At 38.8% G+C, this 26,172-nt stretch overlaps 1 protein-coding gene across 1 annotated transcript; it reads left to right on the top strand.

Moving 5' to 3' along the window:
* The first annotated feature begins 1,723 nt into the window (after window positions 1-1,723).
* colq (collagen-like tail subunit (single strand of homotrimer) of asymmetric acetylcholinesterase) lies at window positions 1,724-22,311 on the top strand. Its single transcript, XM_077209213.1, has 17 exons — window positions 1,724-1,962; window positions 3,366-3,475; window positions 3,727-3,837; window positions 5,712-5,756; window positions 10,866-10,892; window positions 12,651-12,722; window positions 14,142-14,204; window positions 14,309-14,335; window positions 14,472-14,516; window positions 14,612-14,647; window positions 15,753-15,833; window positions 15,927-16,023; window positions 16,738-16,874; window positions 17,045-17,164; window positions 17,404-17,530; window positions 18,687-18,789; window positions 19,445-22,311. The coding sequence occupies exons 1-17, from the start codon at window positions 1,872-1,874 to the stop codon at window positions 19,512-19,514; spliced, it is 1,362 nt and encodes a 453-aa protein (XP_077065328.1). The 5' UTR covers window positions 1,724-1,871; the 3' UTR covers window positions 19,515-22,311.
* The last annotated feature ends 3,861 nt before the right edge of the window (window positions 22,312-26,172 follow it).

Below are 26,172 nucleotides of genomic sequence, written 5' to 3'. Positions count from 1 at the left end.
TCTTTATTTTTGTTTGTTTTTGCGCACAAAAAGTATTCTCGTCGCTTGATAAACTTAAGATTTAGCAACTGTAGTCACTTGGACTATTTTAACGATGTCTTTAAAAACTTTTCGGGGCTGGCAAGTTCAATCCCTTAGAAGCCTATGGAGGAGTGATCCAGCTCTCAGATTTCATCAAAAATATCTTAATTTGTTTTCCGAAGATGAACGAAGGTCTTACGGGGTTGGAACAACATGAGGGTGAGTAAATACTGACAGAATTTTCATTTTTGGGTGAACTATCCCTTTAAGTCATTATTCACAGATAATATTCATGTCTTGCATCTAGCCCGCATTGTTGTATTTCTTTTTATAGCTATAAAAGAGCAGTGGGAAGATTCTTCAAAATAATTTTTTTTGTTCCACAGAAGTCATACAAATTTGAAATGTCATGAGGCTGAGTAAATGATGACAGAATTTTTGGGTGAATTTCTCCTTTTAAAGAGAAAATGCTATAACAATGTCAAATAACAAATTAAGGGACATTTCACTAGTTAATACTATGTATGTTTGATCATTTCATTTTACTGTTTCAATTAATTTTTTTAATTCCCACTGTATATTTAGAGTATTTTAACCTCTGATCTCAGGTCAGTGTTGTGTGCACTGCTCCTGAGGGCTTCTGTTTAAGCTTATCTCAGTATCTGCGTAATTGAGGTCTTCCTGGCCTCGTCTTCTGCTCTTTCATACTGTGCTGCTTTATCACAGAGTGAGAGAGCTTCTCCTCCTTGGCATTGGCAGATCACACCATTTTCACAATTCTACATTGTGGAAATGTTTCCAACAGTTTTACATCATATAAAAGAACAATATTCACAGCCAAATGTAAAGGTGAGAATGTTCACATTATAAAAGCCTTATAATTGTGTTAATTATTGTGCACTAACAAAAATGGCCTTATGTACATTGTTATTGTATAAAAGTGATAGTGATTTAAAAATATTTTTCTAATAACAGCTTGTGATAAGAAACAATGAATGTACTGTAATGTGATGCTCTTTTGAAGGATTTTGTTGTAAAATTAAAATGCGATTCACAAGAAGCCCTCTCTGCCTGTCTTTCTCTTCATCTCCCTTCCTGCCTGTCTCCTTGGTTCTGCACTTTGTCTGATTGCAGGGGTTTACAGACTGCATCTCCCATCAGGCTTTTAAACGGCCCTCTTCATAATTGCTCTGTCATTAATTCTGAGGGAAAGTAAAGGCGCCAATAAATTCTGAGCAGTGGTGGTCGATAAGTCCTGAAGAGAGGGAGAAAAAAAATAAGGACACCGAGGGAGGGAGACAGGGTGAGGTAGATGAGGGGGTCTGGAAAACATCTGTGATATTCCACTACAGAGCATGCAGGCTAATTCTGTCATTTTATGCATGTGTGTGCATCACATGCCAGTGGCAGCCCGTCTCAGATTTAAGTTCTCATTTAGAAAATTATAGATGCTCAAGCCTCAAACCAAACCCAGCAGATTTGACTTTCTATCGTTCTATACAAACAGAAATGAATGCCTGTAGTTTAACTTAACCATTTGCATGACACCTTGTCACTTCAATGTCATTTCTATCCATACTGTTTTGTTTTCTCTGTCCATTTGAGGCAGGGGAAACAAAGGCAGTGCTGGCAGTAGTAACAGGCTAATATTGGCTACAGAGGGCAGCTGACCGGCTGCCTCCTGTATATTTAGCTCAGGGCCAATACATGGGAGAGGTGTAACAGACATTGGCTGGCTTTCACTTCTCCTAAAGGCGTGGATCTAGTGTGTGTGTGAGAGAGAGAGGAGTAGTGCGGGACTGCCTCAGATCACTCCTCGGTGCTATTGGAGGTAGACGGCAGCCGGCAGAATGATTCTGTTCTCGCTTGGACTATATTTTCAACTCCTCTGCTATGTGTCGTCATTCTCTTACGTGGAGAACATATTCCCTCTCCCAACAGGTAAGACATCACTCTCTTATGCACATGTTTGGTAGGTGCTGATATTAGGGGTTTTCTCTTACAGAGGGAAGTTTGTTTGCACAATATGCAAATCCGACTATTTGCAGCAACATAAGCTTGTTTGAATAACTTGGTATTTTCATGATTCATGCAAATTAAATAAATGCAGTTGCAGAATATCCATAACTTGACTTGGGTTACACTGCTCGTTATGAGAGATGTTGCCCTGATTTTGCAATAAATTTCCCCACAGGCATCAATGAATTATCTCTGGTTATCATCTCTAATGGCAAAATGGCAGTGTTTCAGTTTTGTCAGCCAATACTGCAGTGAAAAGTTTAATTAGGCAAGTGCTTGTTTTTTTTTTGCAAAGTTAACAGATTTTTTTGTACTTTATATTTGAATGTACTGTGATACATGTATAAATGGTTACTTTTTTTCTCCTGCACAGCAATAACACACACACACACACACACACACACACACATATATATATATATATATATATATATATATATATATATATATATATATATATATATACTTATAAAATACTATATAAAATACTTTCCCACATTTTTATGTAATATATATATATATATAAAAAATGTGGGAAAGTATTTTGACACTAAAGTCACACTTAATGTATGAATATCATTGCATTATATACAACATATCAAAGCAAGTACAATTTATTTTAAATAAAGACAGATTATACATAACCACAAATATTCAAAAGACGTTAGGTTGATAAAACAATACATATACTGTTCAATATGACAAGAAAAAGTTATTTTCAGATGTTAGTGGATCATTTTCATAGTAAATGCAATGCACTGCATTTATTTAGTACACATCGTTTTCGTCAGCACCTGACCAATTAATACTGGCACTTACCTTTTCTATTCTATTCTATACTATTCTATTTGTTTTGTTTGGAAAAAAATATTTAAAAAATAACCTTGCTATGTGTACTGTGCTAGACTAACTGAGACTTACAGCACTTGTATTCTGTTTCCCTCTTTTTGGTCTGATTGCTTCTATTGTTCTCCTCATTTGTAAGTCGCTTTGGATAAAAACGTCTGCTAACTGATTAAATGTAAATGTAACTGTGTGAACTGACTTCGTAGAATCTCTAAAAACCCCCTTGACACCAGTTGAAGTCATCATAAATGCCTTATTTCTTAGAAAAGTTCTAGCGTCATGTGTTTGCAGATAAATCTTTTAAATATCCAGTAGTTGCAGGAATGAATGGCCTTTCGTTACACTCTTATCCACATGATAACTATCGTAGCTCATGTGTTTCAGTCTCTCTTTTCCAAAACAGTGGCGTGAAACACTTTTCCGCTGGCCCACGTGTCTGTTGACATGTTCCTCATGAACCTCCATTTCCCCACATCTAGATCTCCAGTTGCTGGAAACCAGAAAGAAATTCAACCCCTGCTGTTTACTGAGTCCACCTCCGCCCCCTCTCTTCCCTCCACCCCCTTCACTGTGGCGGCAGGGGTCTCTGGTGAGTCCTGACACATGACCACTGATCCAGCACATGGATTTTATGTAGGTTCCCGGTCAAGGGTTACATCAAGGGTTCAGGGTGTGAATAAATACACTAAGTTTGCCCAATGACCACAACAGCTTTGTCTACATCACTTTGATAAATAAATGCAAATAAAGGTCAAAAGAGGTTTGTGATTACCACTGAAGCTGCAAAGACTGTAACTATTTATTTAACATTTTCTCATTTTCATTATTGCTGTCTTATAGACTGAGACTGGTGTTACACCAAATAAGGGGAACTCAGAAGAGAAGCACAATCCCACAACCCACACATGTTCCCCAGGGCCTCCAGGACCAGCAGGACCTTCTGGCCCTCAGGTATGTGCTTCAAATGTGATATAATGTTAAGGATGAAACCATAGGCCTAAACTACACAGATAACTATGAAACAAGCAACTTTAAGATGCATTCACATACAGTACCTTATTATTTTCACAAGAGCTAGAAGGGTATATGACAGACAAAAGGAAAAATCTAGTTTAGATTCCTAAAACATACTCTTGGTTTTGGTTCTCTTTATTTGGTTTTGAAAAACTTTAGTTCCAGTCCTTGATTCTAATTGGATGTCACATATTTTAAATATCAGAAATATAAATATGATTCTTGGTCGCACCACATTACTTTTTTTTAATTGGTGGACAACATTTCTTCATTATTTTCAAAAAATATTTTTTTGTCAAAGAAAATCATTCATTCTTAATTCTCAATTCATCTTTATGCTTTTGTGGTCATGAAAACAGTCCACAGGAGAAAATCAAAGCAAAGATCATACTAGATAATGAGTAGAACTAAACTGAAGGCTTAAAAACACTGGAATAAACAAACTGAACAAGAAACAGGTGCACAAAGCAATCAGTAACCATGACAACAAATAATTAATTAGAACTCAGTCGAACAGAGAAAAACAATCTAAGGGCTAGTTACGTAACACTGTTTTCAACTAATTTTTTTTTTAAAAAGTATGGATTTTGGCCGTTCATTTACACGTCAATGGCTCTTGAGGGCCTGCAAATGCAGACTTCTGTAAAGGGATTTCAAAATGATACTGTTGTTGTCTCCGTGTAAAGTACAACAACTCAAATCTGTGGAAACAATGACGACATGCACATGTGTATTACATGTTCAGTCTATAGGCATCCGCGTTTGGTGCGAGTGTCCTCTAAAAGCTCTAAAAGAATGTGTATGTGCTCAGGCGTGTGGTCTTTATTTACATCGCCAACTACTAGCCTAGCAGCATAATACAGCGTTTTAGGTCGTTTTTGTGGACCCGTGTGAACAGTGATTGTTTTGACAATGTTGTCATCTGTACAAAGAAAAACGTTTCCGTTTTTAGTACAATGTTGTCGTGTAAACGTACCCTAAAACACTCTGAAACTAATAACACTAAATAACCCTTACAGATACGCAGGACCGTTGTATCAGCATGACATTTTTTGCTATATGAATTTTAATTAAAAAATGTAAAACTTGCTCATCATAGAAAAAATGTATTCGAACAATGTATTTATGTAATTTTTATTTATCTATTTCTGAATAAATTAATAGATCTGAATAAAAAAATATTAGCATCATGTCATTGACACATAAGCTATGTTTACCAGTACAGACTCTGTCAAACTCAAATGTTAAGTATTTTTCATAAGTAATAGCCACATGCAAATTTGTTGAGGATTGCGTAGTTGGTGAAGGTGCTTCAAGGAAGCCAAGTATTGGGTTGTCACAATGGTCAGTTCCAGCTCTGTAATTAGCCTTCATAACCCTCTCAGCAAGTGAGACCCGTGTGAGTTCCCCAGACGTCTTTCTGTAGTGACACGGATGTGACCAGTTTGGCCCCCCACGACACAGCAGGCCATTAACGCTCCACATTTAGAGCAGATGGAAATAGACCTTTTTCCATTGCCAGTCTCTGCTCCATCGTGCCATTCTTAGAAACAACCCCAAGAGAGACACACAGACACTCGAAGCCCCAAGAGAGAGTTCACCCCTTCCCTGCAAGTTCCCTCTGAAAACAGTTTGAAAACAGTTTGATCCCTGCCATAGGTTTTCAATTATGTGGTAAATATTATTGTGATCGTCGGCCAGGAAGATTTGGTCAAAATGACTGTTATAGATAATTTGGGTTTAGATTATGATATTACCTGAAATTGCAAGAGGTTTTCTATAAGGTTTTGCAATGTCTGTGTTATGATCAGGGTCCTGCTGGACTGCCAGGACCAAAGGGACCAAAGGGAGATAAGGTACGCCTCATACTTATGCAAATATACATATCTAAGTGATCCAGTGAGGTTAGGAAACAAATAAGATTGTATTATTATTATTATTATTATTATTATCTTATCACTTTATTTTACAGTTCTTCTTCTTATTCTTCTTCTTCTGCTTCTTCTTCTTCTTCTTCTTCTTCCACTTTAAAAAATGTTGTGGGTTCTAACGACAGCATCTGTGACATTCTGTCAATACTATAAACAATAATTTCTCTCAGTTTGTAAAAACGAACAAAAATCACACATCTAGGATTAGATGCATGACAAGAGCTGAAAAATTGGATAACTTTGCACAGACAATGTTTGTAAGCAAATTATCTCACAGTATTTTTATTTTAACACCTATAATATTTTATTGTAAGTACGTTACTATGAACACAACTGAGGGATGGGTTAGAATAATTGGTAACACTTTATTTTACAATGTCCTTGTTACACGTTACATGTAGTTCTTGTAGTAATTAATATATATTATGAAATACATGCAACTAACCTAAACCACATCCTAATTCTAACCCTAAAGTAAGTACATGTAGCTAATTATTATTACTCAATACTTAAATGTATAATTACACTGTAACATGGACATCTTAAATTAAAGTGTAACTAAATAAATTTCTGTGGTAATTATCATCATGCAACAGATGCTGTTAATGGGAACCTTGTGGATTCCTTTAATTCACATGGCAATCCCTGCCATGTGTTTAAAAGGATAGTTAATTATTATGTAACTCATTTTCATGTTACTCCAAACCTTTATTTCTTCTGTGGATCACTTAAGAAGATACAGCCCGTTCTCATCCCAAGGCGTCATACATGTGACGCTTGTGACATTTCTCGAAATCTTACGCACATGTCATCCTTTAGCGTCAATATGAGACGCAGAACCCAAGGCGTCATACAGGTGACGCTCGTCTAAATCCGACGCACATGGCATCCTTTAGCGTCAATATGAGTTGCAGATCCCAAGGTGTCATAACCGTAACCCTACCTCAGACCTAAACCTACCCATAACAGTGCGTGTCATATTGACGCTAAAGGATGCCATATGTGTAAGATTTCGACGAAATGTCATATGGCGTCACCTATATGACGCCAAAGGATGAGAATGTGTTGGAAGATATTTTGAAAAATGTCTCAATGTTTTCTGTACATGAATGTTAATGTAGTCCCGTGTTGTTTTGGACCCCAATGACTTGCATTGTGTGGGCAAAAACTGATTCTTTACCCTAATAATTCACCCAAAAATAAAAATTTGGTCATTAATTACACACTCTCATGTCATTCCAAACATTACAAAACCCCTAAGACTTTTGTTCATCTTCGGAACACAAATAAATATCTTTTTGATGAAATCTGAGAGCTTTCTGACCCTCCATAGACAGCTACGTAACTACCACTTTGACACAGAGCTTTATATGATGAACAGATTGAATTTAGGCTTTTATTCACATTTAAACATTTATCAACTCGCACATCAGTTATGGTAAACGAAAGTTTGAGCATGTTCGCTTGTAGCGAGAGAACCAGTGAGGTTCATTCTCGTGTTACGCAGCACGTTTGAGCTTTTGCAAGAACCAATGAGGTTCATTCTCCTTTTACGCAGCGCATTTGAGCTTTTTCACAAACCAATGAGGTTCATTCTCGTGTTACGCAGCATGTTTGATCTTCCTCACGAACCAATGAGGTTCATTCTTGTGTTATACAGCACGTTTGAGCTTTCTCACAAACCAATGAGGTTCATTCTTGTTACGCAGCAAGTCTGAGCTTCCTTACGAACCAATGAGGTTCATTCTCAAGTTACGCAGCACGTTTGAGCTTCAAGAACCAATGAGGCTCATTCTTGTGTTACGCAGCATGTTTGATCTTCCTCACGAACCAATGAGGTTCATTCTCACGTTACGCAGCACGTTTGAGCTTCCTCACGAACCAATGAGGTTCATTCTTGTTACGCAGTACGTTTGAGCTTCAAGAACCAATGAGGTTCATTCTTGTGTTACTCAGCACGTTTGAGCTTTCTCAAGAACCAATGAGGTTCATTCTTGTGTTACGCAGCACGTTTGAGCTTTTTTGTGCGCAGGCACAAAACTGATTCTTTACCCTAATAATTCACCCAAAAATAAAAATTTGGTCATTAATTACACACTCTCATGTCATTCCAAACATTACAAAACCCCTAAGACTTTTGTTCATCTTCGGAACACAAATAAATATCTTTTTGATGAAATCTGAGAGCTTTCTGACCCTCCATAGACAGCTACGCAACTACCACTTTGACACAGAGCTTTATATGATGAACAGATTGAATTTAGGCTTTTATTCACATTTAAACATTTATCAACTCGCACATCAGTTATGGTAAACGAAAGTTTGAGCATGTTCGCTTGTAGCGAGAGAACCAGTGAGGTTCATTCTCGTGTTACGCAGCACGTTTGAGCTTTTGCAAGAACCAATGAGGTTCATTCTCCTTTTACGCAGCGCATTTGAGCTTTTTCACAAACCAATGAGGTTCATTCTCGTGTTACGCAGCATGTTTGATCTTCCTCACGAACCAATGAGGTTCATTCTTGTGTTATGCAGCACGTTTGAGCTTTCTCACAAACCAATGAGGTTCATTCTTTTGTTACGCAGCAAGTCTGAGCTTCCTTACGAACCAATGAGGTTCATTCTCAAGTTACGCAGCAAGTCTGAGCTTCCTCACGAACCAATGAGGTTCATTCTTGTGTTACGCAGCACGTTTGAGCTTCTAGAACCAATGAGGCTCATTCTTGTGTTACACAGCATGTTTGATCTTCCTCAGGAACCAATGAGGTTCATTCTCACATTACGCAGCACGTTTGAGCTTCCTCACGAACCAATGAGGTTCATTCTTGTTACGCAGTACGTTTGAGCTTCAAGAACCAATGAGGTTCATTCTTGTGTTACTCAACACGTTTGAGCTTTTTCTCAAGAACCAATGAGGTTCATTCTTGTGTTACGCAGCACGTTTGAGCTTCAAGAACCAATGAGGCTCATTCTTGTGTTACGCAGCATGTTTGATCTTCCTCACGAACCAATGAGGTTCATTCTCACGTTACGCAGCACGTTTGAGCTTCCTCACGAACCAATGAGGTTCATTCTTGTTACGCAGTACGTTTGAGCTTCAAGAACCAATGAGGTTCATTCTTGTGTTACTCAGCACGTTTGAGCTTTCTCAAGAACCAATGAGGTTCATTTTTGTGTTACGCAGCACGTTTGAGGTCCCTCATGAACCAATGAGGTTCATTCTTGTTACGCAGCACGTTTGAGCTTCAAGAACCAATGAGGTTCATTCTTGTGTTACTCAGCACGTTTGAGCTTTCTCAAGAACCAATGAAGTTCATTCTTGTTACGCAGCATGTTTGATCTTCCTCACGAACCAATGAGGTTCATTCTCACGTTACGCCGCACATTTGAGCTTCCTCACTAACCATTGAGGTTCATTCTCGTGTTACGCAGCACGTTTGATCTTCCTCACAAACCAATGAGGTTCATTCTCACGTTACGCAGCACCATTGAGCTTCCTCACTAACCAATGAGGTTCATTCTCGTGTTACGCACCACATTTGAGCTTCCTCGCGAACCAATGAGGTTCATTCTCACGTTACGCAGCACGTTTGAGCTTCCTCACTAACCAATGAGGTTCATTCTCGTGTTACGCAGCACGTTTGCGCTTCCTCACTAACCAATGAGGTTCATTCTCGTGTTACGCACCACATTTGAGCTTCCTCAAGAACCAATTATGTTCATTCGTGTTACTCAGCATGTTTGAGCTTTCTCATGAACCAATGAGGTTCATTCTCGTGTTACACGGCACATCTGAGCTTCCTCACGAAGCAATGAGGTTCATTCTCGTGTTACACAGCGCATTTGAGCTTTCTCACAAACCAATGAGGTTCATTCTCGTTTTAGACCGCACATTTGAGCTTTCTCACAAACCGATGAGGTTCATTCTCACGTTACGCAGCACATTTGAGCTTCCTCACGAACCAATGAGGTTCATTCTCCTTTTACGCAGCGCATTTGAGCTTTTTCACAAACCAATGAGGTTCATTCTCGTGTTACGCAGCATGTTTGATCTTCCTAACGAACTAATGAGGTTCATTCTTCTGTTATGCAGCACATTTGAGCTTCCTCAAGTACCAATGAGGTTCATTCTCGTGTTACACAGCGCATTTGAGCTTTCTCACAATCCAATGAGGTTCATTCTCATGTTACGCAGCACGTTTGATCTTCCTCACGAACCGATGAGGTTCATTCTCACGTTACGCAGCACATTTGAGCTTCCTCACGAACCAATGAGGTTCATTCTTGTTACGCACCACATTTGAGCTTCCTCACAAACCAATGAGGTTCATTCTCATGTTACGCACCACATTTGAGCTTCCTCAAGAACCAATGAGATTTATTCTCATGTTACTCAGCACGTTTGAGCTTTCTCACAAACCAATGAGGTTCATTCTCGTGTTAAGCAACATATTTGAGCTTCTGCAGGAACCAATGAGGTTCATTTTCGTGTTAAGCAGCATGTTTGTGCTTTCGCAAGAGGTTTGTTCTTGTGCGTCAAGCAGGTTCAGTTGAGCTTTTTTATGTTCTCTGATTAATGTTTATATGTGAATAAAAGACTACATTCAATCTGTTCATCATATAAAGCGATTGAGTCTCTTTATAAAATTTGGGCTAAACCAAATGGATTCGTTTTATGACCTATTTATGAACTTTTTGAAACGTCAAAGTTGTAGTTGCGTAGACTGTCAACGGAGGGACAAAAAGGTCTCAGATTTCAAAAAGATCTTTATTTTAGAAGATGAACGAAAGGTTTGGAACGACATGAGCGTGAGTAATCAATGACAGAATTTTCATTTTTGTGTTTCATCTACTTTTGTGTTCCACATAAGATATCAAGGTTTACAGTTGCTGAATAAACAATGACAGAATTTTCCTTTTTGGATGAAGTATTCCTTTAAGTCAATGACACTATCAGAACAAGACTGTATATATTGTGTAAAACACTGATGGACTGACTCTGTTCTTATTTCCTCCTCCCTTCCTCTGTGTTGCCAGGGTGAAATTGGAAGACCTGGACAAAAGGTGAGACCTAATGTCCTCTACTTTCCAATAATTGGATTTGCTTAAAAAACACTGAATGAGTGATGCACACACATACACTTTCACAACTGCAGCTGGATGGAATTCAAAGCCAGCGCAACCTTGACACAGATACGCAGGTCACATGTTTCCACATGATCTTCTGTATGTATAAGCAGCGGAGTGCTTAAACATCAGGGATGCTTATGGTCACCCTCATTAAGTTCAATCCACAATGGAACATCCCCATGGCTCCTGTCCCACAATGTGATTTGTGGCTTGTGTGGTTTCCTGGAAGGCATTTGGGACCAGAGTCAGTAATACCTACTGCGTGTAAACCGAGAAGCCACTAATCCACTGCGCAGGGTTTTGGGTGTGCTGGTGCATTGTTTTACTCCAGGCAGGCACTGAGAGTAGAGTGCAACTGCTGTAGGAAGCTTTGCAGCATTGCATAGTAATTTCGCTTAGTGCTGGGGCAGTCCAATAAATCATTCGCTCTCCCACAATCCCCGGCTCCTGTCCTTAGCACATAATTTAATTAAATCCAGGAGACTGATGGGGTTTGGTTTAGTTTGCTCTCTTTCTCTCTCTCCTGATGGCTGTTTTGTCCCTCAGAGCACTCAGAAGACACGTTGTCCTCACCTTGTCCTTATTGCTCTGTGTTTGAGGAGCCAATCATCTTTAGGTGTTAAAAGGAACAAAAGTCATAACGCCTAGATCATACTCAATAGAATCGTAAATATTCCATTACATTTGTCAAGTCACCTTTATTTATATAGCGCTTTTTTTACAAAAGCGATATATACAGATTTATTTTTTTTACAGATTGTTTCAAAGCAGCTTTACAGAGATAACAGGAAAATAATGTTATAATAATATTGTTAAATATAAAATTAAATGTCTCCATTTGTGTTCTTTGCATTTGGACATATGCCTGCCTCAATTACATTTCTGATTTACTGTAAAAGTGCTGTTATTGTTAACTACTCTTTTTGTCGAAGACCAACTGTAACATCCAGATCGGGTTCAGAATGGTGATCAAAACATAGATGGAGTAGATCGAGTCCATCAACTCTCCTAATGCTTTGCACAGTCCTATAGCTCATCCTGGGTCGACATTTCATTCAATAACATTACGCAGTTTTGATTTATATGCTGTTTATTATTGATGATCGCGTTATTTTACACATGCATCTGCTTACATATGATATCGCTTGTTTCTGCTTCCTCTTCACGTGTCTTTTGATCAGGAGATTCTGTACTATTTCAGTAATAGCGCCCCCTAACGTATAACAGTGAAAACACGTGAAGATGGCGGGGAAAGAGTTAATAAAGTCTATTTTAAACTCAAATTGGTATACCTTACAGACGGCATGAAATGGAAGTTGTGCTGGTCTTTTCTGCCCAGTTGTGATGTATATCCCAATTGTGATGTATATCCGAGTGAAACGGCTTCATAAACAAGAAATGTAGGGCGGGACTTGATTTTGTCCATCGGTAATTGATTGGATGGTTGTGGTTTGTCATGTGAGTGACAGCTTGTCTCACCCTTGCGCTGAGAGAAATAGGAAAGAGAGAAGGGAAGTTACTTTGATTAAAGTTTACAAGGCCACAGGAATTTAAAAATAAAATAATGATGTTCACGGATAAATCATTATAATAAAAACTGCAATATTCCATATAAAAACAAGAACTTTTTTTTTATAGTACCTTTAAATGTTAAACTATGTGTGCTAGATTCATAGCTTGTATGTTTTACAGGGGCGCACTGGCCCTCCTGGTCTCCCAGGGCGACATGGACCAAGCGGATGGCAAGGACCAACTGGGCCTAAAGTGAGTAATTCATTCCATCCTCATGTGAACACAATTCCTTCTGATTCTCTTTACAGAAGGCAGGAACTAACTTGAAGTAGATTCACATTTGTCAGGATGAAAAAGCAAATATTCTGTATCTCAAAATATTGCAGAATCTAAAACGTTTCTTTACCTACACACTGTATATCTGCAATATATTTATGTTTTATGTTTAACATAGCCTACTGTAAATTAACATTAAAAGATTAAAAGACCTAATACACATTAAATGTAGTCACGCAATGCTTATGTTGTTAACATTAACAATTTGAGAACAAAGTATAATTTGCACTGTTTGATGTGATATGATAAGCGATCGTTAGATTTAATCAGCGCAATTTTCTGCGATGCTTTTTTTTCCTTAGTTGGTTAGAACAAAAGTGGATGTTAGTTACTTGTTAAGATGACATTTTCCGGTGAAAATTCTTATTTTGGTCATACTTCCAAAAAGTAGAATCTGTGATTCCGAATGACAGTATCCACACCGTCCCGGTGACTGACAGCCGCACATTCTCCTCAAAACATCGGATTCATCCGCGCTGTGCCGTGCCGAGGCACAACCCACATAAAGTTGATAATTCCGTGAATAACTACAATTGGAAATATTTCAAACAGAGACAGCGACAAAGAGGAAAAACTACACACTGCAGCTTTAAATATATTTTAAAATGTAATTTATTCCTGTGATGGTAAAGCTGCATTTTTAGCATATAGCGTCACATTATCCTTCAGAAATCATTCTAAAATGCTGATTTGCTGCTTAAAATTTCTTATTATTATCAATGTTAAAAACAGTTGCGCTACATAATATTTTAGTTAATTCTTTGACGGATAGAAATTTAAATTGCATTAAGATCATTTTAATGCATCCTTACTGAATAAACATATTAATAAAAAAATAATCTTACCCCAAAAGTGTGAACGGTATTGTATATTCTTCAAATCATGTATGAAATTTGAAAGCAAAAAGTTGTGTTTCTCAATCATGAAATGTTATTGACCTCTACTGTACAACTGTCACAGGTTTCCCTGTGTGTTTTGTGTTTCCGGACTTTTATTTTGTATTCTTTCATGCCTTTGATTCCTGTTTCCTGTTTCTAGCTTTGTAGTCCTTTTGTAGTTCTTTTAGTTCCCCTTGTTTCTCTAACATAATTTGCACCTGTGTCTTGTTGTATAGTTCGCCTGTGTGTTTTAAACCCCAGTTTCCTGTGTTGTATTTGTCGATGATGTCTTCAGTTCTGCTCCTGTGATTCCTGGTTTCTGTTTCTAAATGTTTTTTTTTTCTAAAACTAAATGTTTTTAGACTCTACTGTTCGAGTTTTGCCAGTGTGACCGAACCCTTGTGACACATTTGCAGTGAATTCTTTAGTGTACAGTGACTCATATGTGTTTTAACAGGGGGAGAAAGGTGACTCTGGGCTGATGGGCATGCCAGGGGCAAGAGGACCAATTGGACCCAAGGTCTGGACCCAATGTCCTGAATTAGTATTGTATAGTGATAACGCATTGTCATATGGACACAGAATAATGAGCTCTGAGTCTTAATGTTAATTTCTTTCATGCAGGGCTTCCCTGGACATAAGGGAGAAAAAGTGAGTCACCTCTCTGAACCCACTATAATTCAATATTCAATTCATTCTTTCACTTTTTTCCCTGTTGTTCATCAAATGACCCTTTTTATCTTGTAAATGATTTATTGTCACTGGGGTTTTGATGTTGTCCTGCTAGGGCTCAAATGGTTTGAGAGGTGAAATTGGCTTAAAGGGTGGCAAGGTAAGTTACCAGAGTACTTGTGTTGCAATACAAGTTTGAATCGGTCTAAACCATAATTCATTTCTGTACAAAGACTGCATCTTTCTCTGTTTCAGGGATCAATTGGTCTTCCTGGAATGCTTGGGCAAAAGGTGCTGAAAATATTACTACGTTTTTAGCCTTTCATAATATTACAGGATTATGCTAGAGGAGGTTATACTGGTTAACTGCATATGCTGTATTACATAATATACTTTATAAGTTATGGTACAGTTAGTGCTATTTATAATAATGCAGTGGTCTATTTGTATTGGTAACAATAAGGTCCCATTTGTTAACATTAGTTAATGCATTAACTAACATTAACAATAACAATGAGCAATACAATTGTTACAGTATTTATTTACTGTATCTTTGTTAATGTTAATTAATACAAATATAACTTATTACTTCTGATTTTAATAATGTATTAGTAATTGTTGAAATTAACATTAACTAAAATGATTTCATGCAATAGTACTTTTTATTGTTAGTTCAAGTTACCTAATGTAGTTAAATAAAGTTAACAAATGGAAACTTATTGTAAAGTGTTTGCTTTTTTTTTTAAATATTAAAGGGTTAGTTCAACCAAAAATCTCCCTCATGTTGTTCCAAATCTGTAAGACTTTCGTTCATCTTTGAAACGCAAATGAAGATATTTTTATGAGATCTGAGCGATTTCTGTTCCTCCATTTACAGCCTATACGCAATTAAGACTTTGATGCCTCAAAAAGTTAATTAAGTGATAGTAAAACTAATCCATGTAAATCGAGCGGTTTAATCGAAATTTTCTGAAGAGAGTCGATCAGAAGCTCAAATGTGCCGCATAACACGAGAATGAACCTCATTGGTTCTCGCTCAAGCGAACATCATATCATAACTGATGTGTGTGTTGATGAATATTTATATGTGAATAAAATATAAAGCAATCGTGTCTCTTCAGAAAATTTGGACTAAACTGCTCTAATCATATGGATTAGTTTTACGATCTCTTTATGAACTTTTTTAAGAGTCAAAGTGGTAGTTGTGTAGCTGTCAATGGAGGGACAGAAATCGCTCAGATTACATTAAAAAGATCTTCATTTGTGTTTCAAAGATTAACAAAAGTCTAACGGGTTTGGAATGACATAAAGGTGAGTAATTAATGACAGATTTTCAAATTTTCATTTTTGGGTGAACTAACCCTTTAATATAGTATTATATGTAATTCCTTCTCAGGGTGAAATGGGCCCAAAAGGAGAACCTGGAAGCTCGGGGAACAGGGGACCCACCGGCCGCCCAGGAAAAAGGGGAAAGCAGGTGGTCCGTCCTTAAACACATAATAGCAACATAACAAAGCAAAAAGATTGGAAATAACTGACCATTCATTAATATCATTAATTTCTGATGCAGGGCTCAAAAGGTGAAAGTGGTGCAATTGGACCCATGGGACCTGCAGGCCCTCCGGGGGTCTCTGGTCACCCTGGCCCTCCTGGTTTGCCCGCCTCAGGTATTATATTTACATACAAGTATCAGATCTCAAATCTCTTTTGGTCTCTGAGGAAGGAAACTTTCCTAGGGAAATTACACGAAAATTTTAGAACAATTACAGTATTGTTCAAAAGTGTGGGGTTGGTATGTTTTTTTTTTTGGTGGGTTTTTTGTAATGGTGCAATGTTTTTGAAGGCTGCATTTTATTTGATCAAAAATAAAACGGTTTTGAAAACGGTTCTGTTTAATTTTGTGGAAACCGTGATACTTCTTTTTCAGTATTCTTTGGTGAATTCTTTTTTTTTTTTACTATATGGTACATCTTCTGAGTTGTTAGTTTGAGGATCACATGATGATATTGCAGCATTAGCTATTGCCATGTGCAGACGGTGAAGCACATGATCTTAAATCACCTCAGGAAATCCCACCACTGGTCTATTTAGCTTCAGAAGCAACCTGATCCCCGGCTGAAACAGAAGCCCCAAAGGTGACTGAAGCCATGACATCATGTCCTTAACTGATGGCCGGAGCGGCCAAGCTTCGTGCAGAATCACAAACATTATGTCATCACTTTATTCACAGCACAGCTGCTGTCTTGTTTTGGTTTCTGTGCATATTAACTCAATTGCTTACTCTTCATGATAGATGAGGGCCAGGATTAGTAGCTCTTAAAATCACTCCATTACTTTTGCATCACATGGAGGGACATTTATGTTGTTTACCTCTCCTCCAGGACTGTACATGGTAGGACAGAAAGGAGAGAAGGGTCAATCTGGCAGCCCAGGCCGCTGCGGATGCAATAGCCCCTCGAGTGTCAACCCCTCCTTTGATCAGCACTTGCACCGGGGCATCTATCCCAGAGTGCCAGCGGTAAGCCACCAATGCAGGCACGGTTTACAAGCTAAGCCTGAATATCACCAGATATCTGTGCGCCTCACTGGATCGATTGTTTTTTGCATGATATTCAATTTTAGAATCATGATTTTTATTTTCCCCAGTCCAACGTTCAGACATTTGATGATATTTAATGTCTGTTGCAGATATTTGTGGTGAATAACGAACAGGAGCTGAACCGCCTTCAGACCAACAACGCTTTGGCGTTTCGTAAAGATCAGAGGTCGCTTTACTTCAAAGACACCGATGGTTGGATGCCAATTCAGGTGCCCATCAATAAACAAAATCCAAGTTATAAATGGGTAGTTGGCCTATTGAAACTGAGAAAAGAGATGATCCTGTAATGTATATTATGTTTTTTGAACTTGGATGCATGTAAACCTATTGTAAGAGACCTTCAAAAACAATTAGGAACCTTTAAAATAGCATAATTGGGGCACTTTAATAGTTTTACACACATAGTGATTTTAGTCTCCGAAGTCTTTAAAAGACTCTTTCATTCCAGTTAACACCATTCCAGTCGATGGAGCGGGATCCCGACCAGGATGGTTTCTGTGGAGACAGCATTGTGCAAGTTGAGAACGGAGAAGAGTGTGATGACGGAAATAAGGTGGTCACAGATGGCTGTGTCAGTAAGTATCTGGTTGAAACAGCGGAGCTCCAACTGACAGCTTATTCTCAACAACATGCTGTAATGCTGTTTAATATGAGAGTGAGTTTTAAAATGGGAATGCAAGAATAATCAGGTCCTGTATGGCAAGCCGAGAATAACGCCTTCATTCAGTAGTCACCCAAACAAATGCTCTCCTAATTCATTACACAGCTCTCTGGAATACTACATTCTGATTGGTCGATCACTGCATTCTGCGGTCAAATATTTTTGTACAATGACCTCTAAACTGCTCAACTGGCTGTTGTCCCAGGCATTCGATTTCATACACAGCTGTGCTATCACTCGTATCGCTCTGTGTTCTCCGGGTTCTCATTTAATAAAATAATCTACCTCAAATCAATATTTGATTTTCATTTATTCTATTTATTTTGTGTGCCTTGTAAAAAGATGGATAATGTACTGTTGGCATGTCTGCGTTTATAACAGACAGATTGTACATTTATCTCTCACTGTAAAAAATGATCGTAATTTGTCTTTAACGAGGTTAAAAGACAAATTACTTGAAAACTTTACTTAATTCCCATACATTAAATGGTGAAAAACTGTAATAGATCTTATGGAAATTTTCCAATGTAATTTTACACTAAAATACTGTTAAATATATCGTTTTTGGAAGTAAAAAGAACAAATAATATTATAATTTACAGTGAAAAATTCTTCTTCGTTTTTTTTTGGTCATCAATTATGTACATTAGGGAATTCTGTTACATTATATGTTGTTAAATTAATGTTTATTGCATTATTTTTTGTGTCATTTGTGTTATCATGATGGTGTTTCGTATTTGTTTGAATGACACTGTGCATCTAGTATTTCCCTCAGCTTGTGGAAAAGCTGCTTGGGATGAACTCTGATTCATCTTGTGGTTTAATCTATCCCACCTTGGTTATTATGATAGTTTTTAGTTTTTAAAGATAACAAACAGATTTTAGTCGTTTGGTCTACATTATTTCAGTTAACGAAATTTTGTTGTTTTGTTTTACTGTAAATTGATGGTCAGTCTGTAAAACTTAATGTTTACCATATTTTTTTTACCAAAGCAGCTCTGCTGCTGTTTTTTTTTTCAGATTATTTTTTACAGTGCATGTTTCTCATTCTTTCTTTTCCTCTTTCCCAGAGTGCAAATTTGCATATTGTGGGGATGGATATCGTTATGAAGAGGCAGAGGAGTGTGACGGAAAGGATTTCGGCTTTCACACATGCAGATCCTTTTTGCCTGGGTAAGACAGTTCAAGTCTATATAAAAAGAGTTAAAAAAGGCTAAAATCCCATTAAATATGTAAGTTTAGATTAACTAAAAAACTATAATTATAATTTATTTTATTTATCCCATCAAATGTCAGCAGCAAAGACATTGATTTGACATTGATTGAAGTGATATTAAATGCATAAAGTATATTTGTGTGGCCTTGTTATTTAATATTTAATTATTACAGGTTTGCAGTTTTATTAATTTTGAGGAATACTGAATCTGTTTTTGTGCAAGAGAGATGAGTCAATGCATGTTCACATTTAGTCTAGAACTAGAGGATAAGTGTCAGAATAAATGGGAAAAAAGTAATTCAGATATTTTGTTGAAAATTTAAAAAAAGCAATGCGTTACTTTACTAGTTACTTGGAAAAAGTAATCTAATTACGTTACTCACATTACTTGTAAGGTAATGGTTAGTACATAGTAGTTAAAGACATTTTATTGAATATTATTATAATCTTTTTTTACTGAATATTATACTCAATCACAATTGTATATTAAAGTAATAATTAAATTAAAAACCCATACAAAAATAAAGGAACACCCCATGGTCCTTGAAAAAGCAGACTATAATATTTGACAAAATGTCCAAACAATAATAATGTCCATCTTTCTGTCCACAGATCTTATGGACATCTCAAATGCACAGCTGACTGTTTCATTGACTCATCAAACTGCAAGTATTTCACATGAGGACACAATAAAGCAGTGTCTCAATTCAGCTGGCGAGATCCATATAAACAACGACACTGAACACCATAAATTCAGCAGATAAATTGAGAGTAGAAATCATTGAGGGAATTATCACAAACACATTAGCTGAACTCTTTCTTGACATGATGCTCTGAGGCCACGTAGCTCACTTGGGAAAGGAAAGCTTGGCGAAGCCACGGTTCTGCTCGCTCCCTTAAGAACTCTTAACAGGACTTCAGACACCAATATCCGTTCATTCAGCCTCTGCTGCCCGCTGCCCGGCCCTGGCTCGACATTTGGCCAGTGTGGTTGGCAAGAGGAATCAAGCGAGTTGGGTGTCCTTGGAGATGGGTAAAAGACTCCTCAATACCTCAAAGTACTGTAGTACTGTTTCAGAGGAAAGCCATTTTCTCCTGGTCCACCCCACCTTGCCTTACACAGGGTGCTCTGTATGTGGAATGCAATGTGACATTGTTACTATAGTATTTTGCATGAGGCTGCGATTTAAGTAGACGCGTCAGCAGAGATCATTACCGAGGCATGTAATTGAGAAAAAGCTCATATCTTTAAATGTAATATTATGTAGGCTCAGACCAAACTGGTGCTTGGCCCTAGAAGAATCCTAACAATTTCTTAACACTGATGTACATTAGGATCAGTACAGCTTTGCATACTGGGTCCAAAATTAACCTGTTGCCATACAGCTCAACAGCGGGTATATTGAACAAATTTTAGTAAATGTAAGGTTCCAGACAACAACAAAAAAAAATTTGGGTCTCAAAAATTATATTTAGCTAAAAGCCAAAATGACTTTTTAATTGGCAAATGTCAGAATGGCTATAAAGATGGTGGTTCTGAAGTGCTTCAGTCCATTGCATGCATCCAACTTTGGCTTTCAGTACACGCTTCGATTTAATTCGAACATAACCAAAAAATTATTCACGATTCAGTGAGGGAGTCACTTGTAAACTCAGTAACATCTCTGAACAATTCACTGACTTTGTCTCCGAGCAAATTCAGGGTTGGGACATAAATTATTTTGAATGACTCCATAAAAAGAACTGGTCCATATTCAAAACACTGTCTCGCACCCTTCGAAATGATATCTGACAAAATCACACATTGAATTATATAAACTAGACTTCAAATTATTGTTGAAAAAAGGTACGTTATTGTTGGTTTGCGACCATTATACTCACCCTAATATTAAACACTACCTCTCATATACCATTTATACACTCGTTTTAGTGTTTCTTGCTATTTCAACCATTGTTGCATTGACCCAAATGGCCAGTAAATCCATTTACTTACTCGCCAAAATCACATCTTACTCCCGTTTGGCGCATGACAGGTATTATTTTTGGACCCTGGCCATAGAAGTGTTTTCACTGACAATTTAATCTAAAAAAGGCTGCATAAATGTACTTCAGCAGTAACCACAATATACTACAATACTACTGATTGATAATAGTTTATTACAGATGTTTAAGGTTAGAATACCCTCCTTTCCAGGCTCTCAGTATGTCTTGCTGGGTCACACTTAGTCTAACATTTCCATCATATCTCAGGAAACCACTTAAAGATATCCAGAACCTTTCCACCTCCATGTGTGGAGTAAGGTGCACATATTCCACAGTTTAGCCTAGTTCCACACTGTTGTCTTGCGCTTCAAGAGCTTGCAGTCTTGAAGTAAAGCAAATACGGTTTATTTATTAGGATTATGAGTCTGAAGATCTTAAATTAGGGTGGGAAAACCAACCCAATCTCATGAGAGAAAGTAACTATTTTATAATGTGGCGATTTATTTTGTATAAATTCGTACGAAAACATACACTTTTTAGAAAAAGTAAGCTTGTGAAGCTTCACCCGTAACCCCACATTCAAACCAAACTGTCAATGGAGCGTAAGCAGCTCCTACAAAAATGTACGAATGGTACGTACAAATTCATAGGAATTCGCTACCAATTTGCCAAGATGTAAAATAGTTATGAATTGCCATGAGGATATGTTGGGAAAACCATACAGTATGTGAAGGCTCTACAGCTGTTATTAAACATTTTGTACTGTCTGCTATTGCAGGAGTAGCATTTTGCTGCTATTCAGGCTAAAGACTGTTGGATTAAGGCTGGACTGTTTATGTTGTCCCAAAGGCTTTAAATTGATTCATACCCAGTGCCAAAGTCCAGTCTGAATATACCTCAGCATATACGATGTACTTTAGCCTTTGTGATTAGAGGACCTGAGGTGTAGCATACAGCACTTACTTACTGTTATATTCAGTGAAACTTTGCTTAAGTACCTTTGAGTTACATTACTTTTTTTGATCAAATGTAAGCCAGTTTTCCATAAGCTATATAATGCATTTGCTACGGGAACCTCTTTGCTTACATTTATGGATTTATATTCCTGACTTATCTGTAGATTTCATGTAAAATATTATGGATATAATATGGAAATAAGTGTCTTGAATGTGTTATTCTTGTGCAACTGCATGTTCATTGTATACTCTTGTTAAAAAGAGCAAGATTGCCACATTTCGATACATTGATGGCCTATAACAGGGAGGCGTTTTTGGAGGTAAAGTGCATTAAGCTTGTAACTGACTGTTATCCTCATATTGTATTTGTACAAACTGAGAAAAGATGTTATCATATATTGCACAACAAACATACAAAAGAGACTGAATGTTTTGTCCTAGTGTAATTTGAAAGATGTTCTCAATATTAAAACATGTTTGATACTGTCCTGTAATGATGTTAAAATAAAGCTTGAAAAGCTAACTTGTCACAGACCTTTATATTGGACCCATTCATTTTCTTCTTTTAAATATGAGTTTTGAGAGGAAAAAATAATAGTGCTCATTGTCAATACAAATGTGAACATGGAATCAAAATTGACCCTATTTACGTTCTTAATATATTCCTGATCTTAGTGTACCCAATTCATGCATGTAAAAATTAACTCTTCATATTCTTTTATCAAAATGTAACTTGCTGGTTATTTGTCCAGATTTTTGCCACTTTCAGTCTGGACAAGTTGACACTAGTTGCTGCAAGTCAGAGCCAATCCGCAGATTTTGAGCAGTCGAAGTTGATCGATTTCACAGAAAATCGCATAGTGATGGGCACAGACTTTGATTTCTTAGCTTCAGACTATGATTCCATCTAGCTTGTGGGCATCAAGTATAGTTCAATATTTGTAGCCGATTTTAGAAAACATATTGGGTGAATTCAGGTTAATTGCTCCACTTTTCCCAGTCACCTCAATGGTAAAAATGTCCTGTTTAACCTGAATTCTGGTATACAATACACAACTTTTAAAAACCTGAACAGATTTTGTCATAATAGGCATCATACACTTGCAAAATACACTAAACAAGTTGTTCCGAACACAACCCAGACAGGAAATTGCACCTCGTTGTTAGGAGTCATGTGACAAATTTGTTTGAATTTGAATGCATTATACAAAAACATACCCGTCACTGGGGCGTAAGCAGATCATACGAAAATGTAAAAATGAGATTTTTTTTGAAGGTTATGTCTGTAAAACTTTTATGTTACTGTGCCTTCAGAGAATGTCGAACTGCTCTCATTGCAGTAAATTTGATGAATTGTAGCTGACTAAGCTTTGTGCTAGATCACAGCCAGACGCAGTTAGATCAGCATTTCTGTGCTGATTCTCTGGTTCTGCTGCTCACAGACTGTATATGTGGGCGTTTGGCCCGACAGTGATTGACAGTGTATTGATCGTGGAGAAGACGGAAGGTGACAGAGAAAGATAAAAGGGATGCTGTCGACAGTTTTCAGCAAAGAAACTCTTTGTGCTGCCTGGAGAACATGACCATGGAGCCTGCAAAAGTCTTGTGCTGTGAGTTTGGACTGGATTTTTTAAATTGTGTGTGTGTGTGTGTGTGTGTGTGTGTGTGTGTGTGTGTGTGTGTGTGTGTGTGTGTGTGTGTGTGTGTGTGTGTGTGTGTGTGTGTGTGTGTGTGTGTGTGTGTGTGTTTTTAAAGGTTGGAAGGAACCTCGAGCTTGGCACTGAGATTTTTGAAGATGGTTGTCGTTCAGTAACCATATTATAGAGCCATATCTTTACCCACTAATGTCATTAGAGTAATTTGCCTGCAGATGAGCTAGGCAATATCTTACATATGCATTGCATAACAGAATCTGATTTGAACTTTGTTGGGAACATGCCAGTATGGAAGAGTTGGCCACATGGAACAGGGTGTGAGGTGAGACCCTGTTGCATTTGTGGGGGGCTCAAATGGGGTCTTATTTAGCTATAGCTGCCCAGGACTTTCCATTGCAGCTGAGTGGAAACTTTCTGATAATCCTATAGTCTGGAGTTTAAAATGTCTTGTTGAAATCCTAAACTGTGTCCAAAATCGCCCCCTATACCCTTATAGTGCACTTTTTGAAGGTACAGCCATTGTAGTGGTCCGAAACCAGGGGTGTTTCTAACCAAAAAAAAAAAAAGTGTCCTCATATTTTTATACTTTTTTGTTTATCCTCATTATTTTTAATGTAACTTGAATGTGTGAGGCTTCCCGCATCATTCGCTTCCAGTTATTTTACCCGTGCAAAATCTCTGTTATGCTGCTTGATATTGTAAACTGGTACTCATTATATTATTTTAATTCATTATCATAATCATAAACACTGGTTTGTAGCACAAATTTGACCCTGGATCACAAAAAAACTCGTCGGAGGAGTTTCCAACAAATTGGGATCATGCTAGGGAGACCAACTGCCTTCGAGTGAACTAAAACGAGCCAATAAACATTGGCATGCAAGATTTGCATTCCGCACGCCTCCTACCAGTGCGGGTGTAAAGTCGGAAGCAAGCACATACACATTTGCTTTTCGCTGAGGAGCCGGACGGTGTCCAGTCCTCGGTGAAGGTACAGCAGCATGGCGACGGGACAGGACGTCTCCGTTCCCTACTCAGGGATCGAGGGTTACATACGTAACCGAGACGTTCCCTTTCGTGGGAACTCCTACGTCTCGTCGGAGGAGTTTCCAACAAATTGGGATCCCTAACAAAACGCCATGGTGCTGGCCCCTTCCAGTGCCCAGCTTAGCTACCCGCCGAAGCAGTTTCTTATCGATTTGACGGGAGCTAGCTAGGAAAAGCACACTGCTGTTCTGCAAGACCCTCTCAGTGGATATGGATAACACTGGGAAAGCGTGCCCAACAGTGGGAGGGAACGCTGCGGAAGCTCCTGCCCGCCCGAAGGAAGGCACTGGAATACACGCGTACTAACCCGTGGGTTAGTGAAACACATGGCAGTCCTTGAGGTAGTCCCAGCCCGAGGGGTGGGGGCGTACTCCGCAAGGAAGATAGAATTGTCTGTCGAGGAAAAGACACGATGCTAACCCGGAGGGTAGCTGGATCGTGGAGAATATGGGTCGCAGAAGGGACCACTGAAGGCCACCCAGTCTACACACAATTCCCACGACAGGTAATAGACCTAGCGCCGGGCGATCCGCCTCGCCTGGTGCCGAAGGGGTGATGGAGGAACTCACGGGGTTAGCCGTATGTTGGGGAACCAACGGAGTAAGGAGACGCACGTATCCGGCCGAGGGGCGGGAATGGTGTAGCAAGCCGACATAACCTAATTCCTCGCGTTACTGGCCGTAGCGAGTACACGGGAGGAGACAGGTTCAACACGGAGGCTATAGAATCTAGCGAATCTGTTAGGTGTCGCCCAGCCCGCAGCTCTACAGATGTCTGTCGGCGAGGCGCCTTGCGCCAAAACCCAGGAGGAGGCAACACTCCTAGTAGAGTGTGCCCTCAACCTAGGTGGGCAAGGCACGTCCTCGGAAGCATAAGCCCGGACGATAGCATCCACTAGCCAGTGGGCTAACCTCTGCTTGGAGACAGCCTTCCCCTTCTGCTGGCCTCCGTAACAGACGAAGAGCTGATCTGAGGTCCTGAAGCTTTGCGTTCTGTCCACGTAACAATGCAGGGAGCGGACGGGACAGAGAAAGGGCTGGGTCTGCCTCCTCCGGGGGCAGGGCTTGCAGGTTCACTACCTGATCTACAAATGGAGTGGTAGGAACCTTGGGCACATATCCGAGCCGGGGTCACAGAACAACATGAGAAAGGCCCGGCCCGAACTCAAGGCACGATTCGTCAATCGAAAAAGCCTGCAGATCCCCTACCCTCTTAAAGGAGGCCTAAGCCAACAGGAGAGCTGTCTTTATAGACAGGATATTAAACTCAACCGTTTGCTATGGCTCAAAGGGGGGCCTCTGAAGTGCTCTGAGCACTAGAGTTCAGTCCCAAGTGGGTACGGGTTGCAGATTACGAGGCGGATTTAGCCTTCTGGCACCCCTAAGGAATCTGATGACCAGGTCGTGCTTTCCTAATGACTTACCTTCTACTCCATCGTGATGAGCGGCTATCGCGGCATAATACACTTTTAGGGTTGAGGGAGACAGCCTTCTCTCCAACCCATCTTGCAGGAAGGAAAGCACGACTCTGATCGGGCAAGTTCGTGGGTCTTCCCGGTGGGAAGAACACCAATCGACGAACAGAGGGGGCTCTAGCGGAAGTGATGGTGTCTACCACAGCCTGTGGTAGGCCACCTAGAACCTCCGCGTCCCGTCCAGGGACCAGACATGAAGATTCCAGAGGTCTGGACGCGGGTGCC

The sequence above is a fragment of the Siphateles boraxobius genome, unplaced genomic scaffold, assembly GCF_051911475.1.
Source record: "Siphateles boraxobius isolate OS27281-9 unplaced genomic scaffold, OSU_SipBor_1 12, whole genome shotgun sequence".
In the NCBI taxonomy this organism is placed as follows: domain Eukaryota; kingdom Metazoa; phylum Chordata; class Actinopteri; order Cypriniformes; family Leuciscidae; genus Siphateles; species Siphateles boraxobius.
Note: the sequence above shows the minus strand (reverse complement) of the source record. Positions and strands in the feature narration are given on the sequence as shown.

Coding starts and splice junctions, on each gene's coding strand:
- colq (XM_077209213.1), top strand. CDS start 1,872: ATGATTCTGTTCTCGCTTGGACTATATTTTCAACTCCTCTGCTATGTG. Junction 14,648..15,752: donor CTGGAATGCTTGGGCAAAAG/GTGCTGAAAATA, acceptor ATTCCTTCTCAG/GGTGAAATGGGCCCAAAAGG. Junction 16,875..17,044: donor TCTATCCCAGAGTGCCAGCG/GTAAGCCACCAA, acceptor TGTCTGTTGCAG/ATATTTGTGGTGAATAACGA.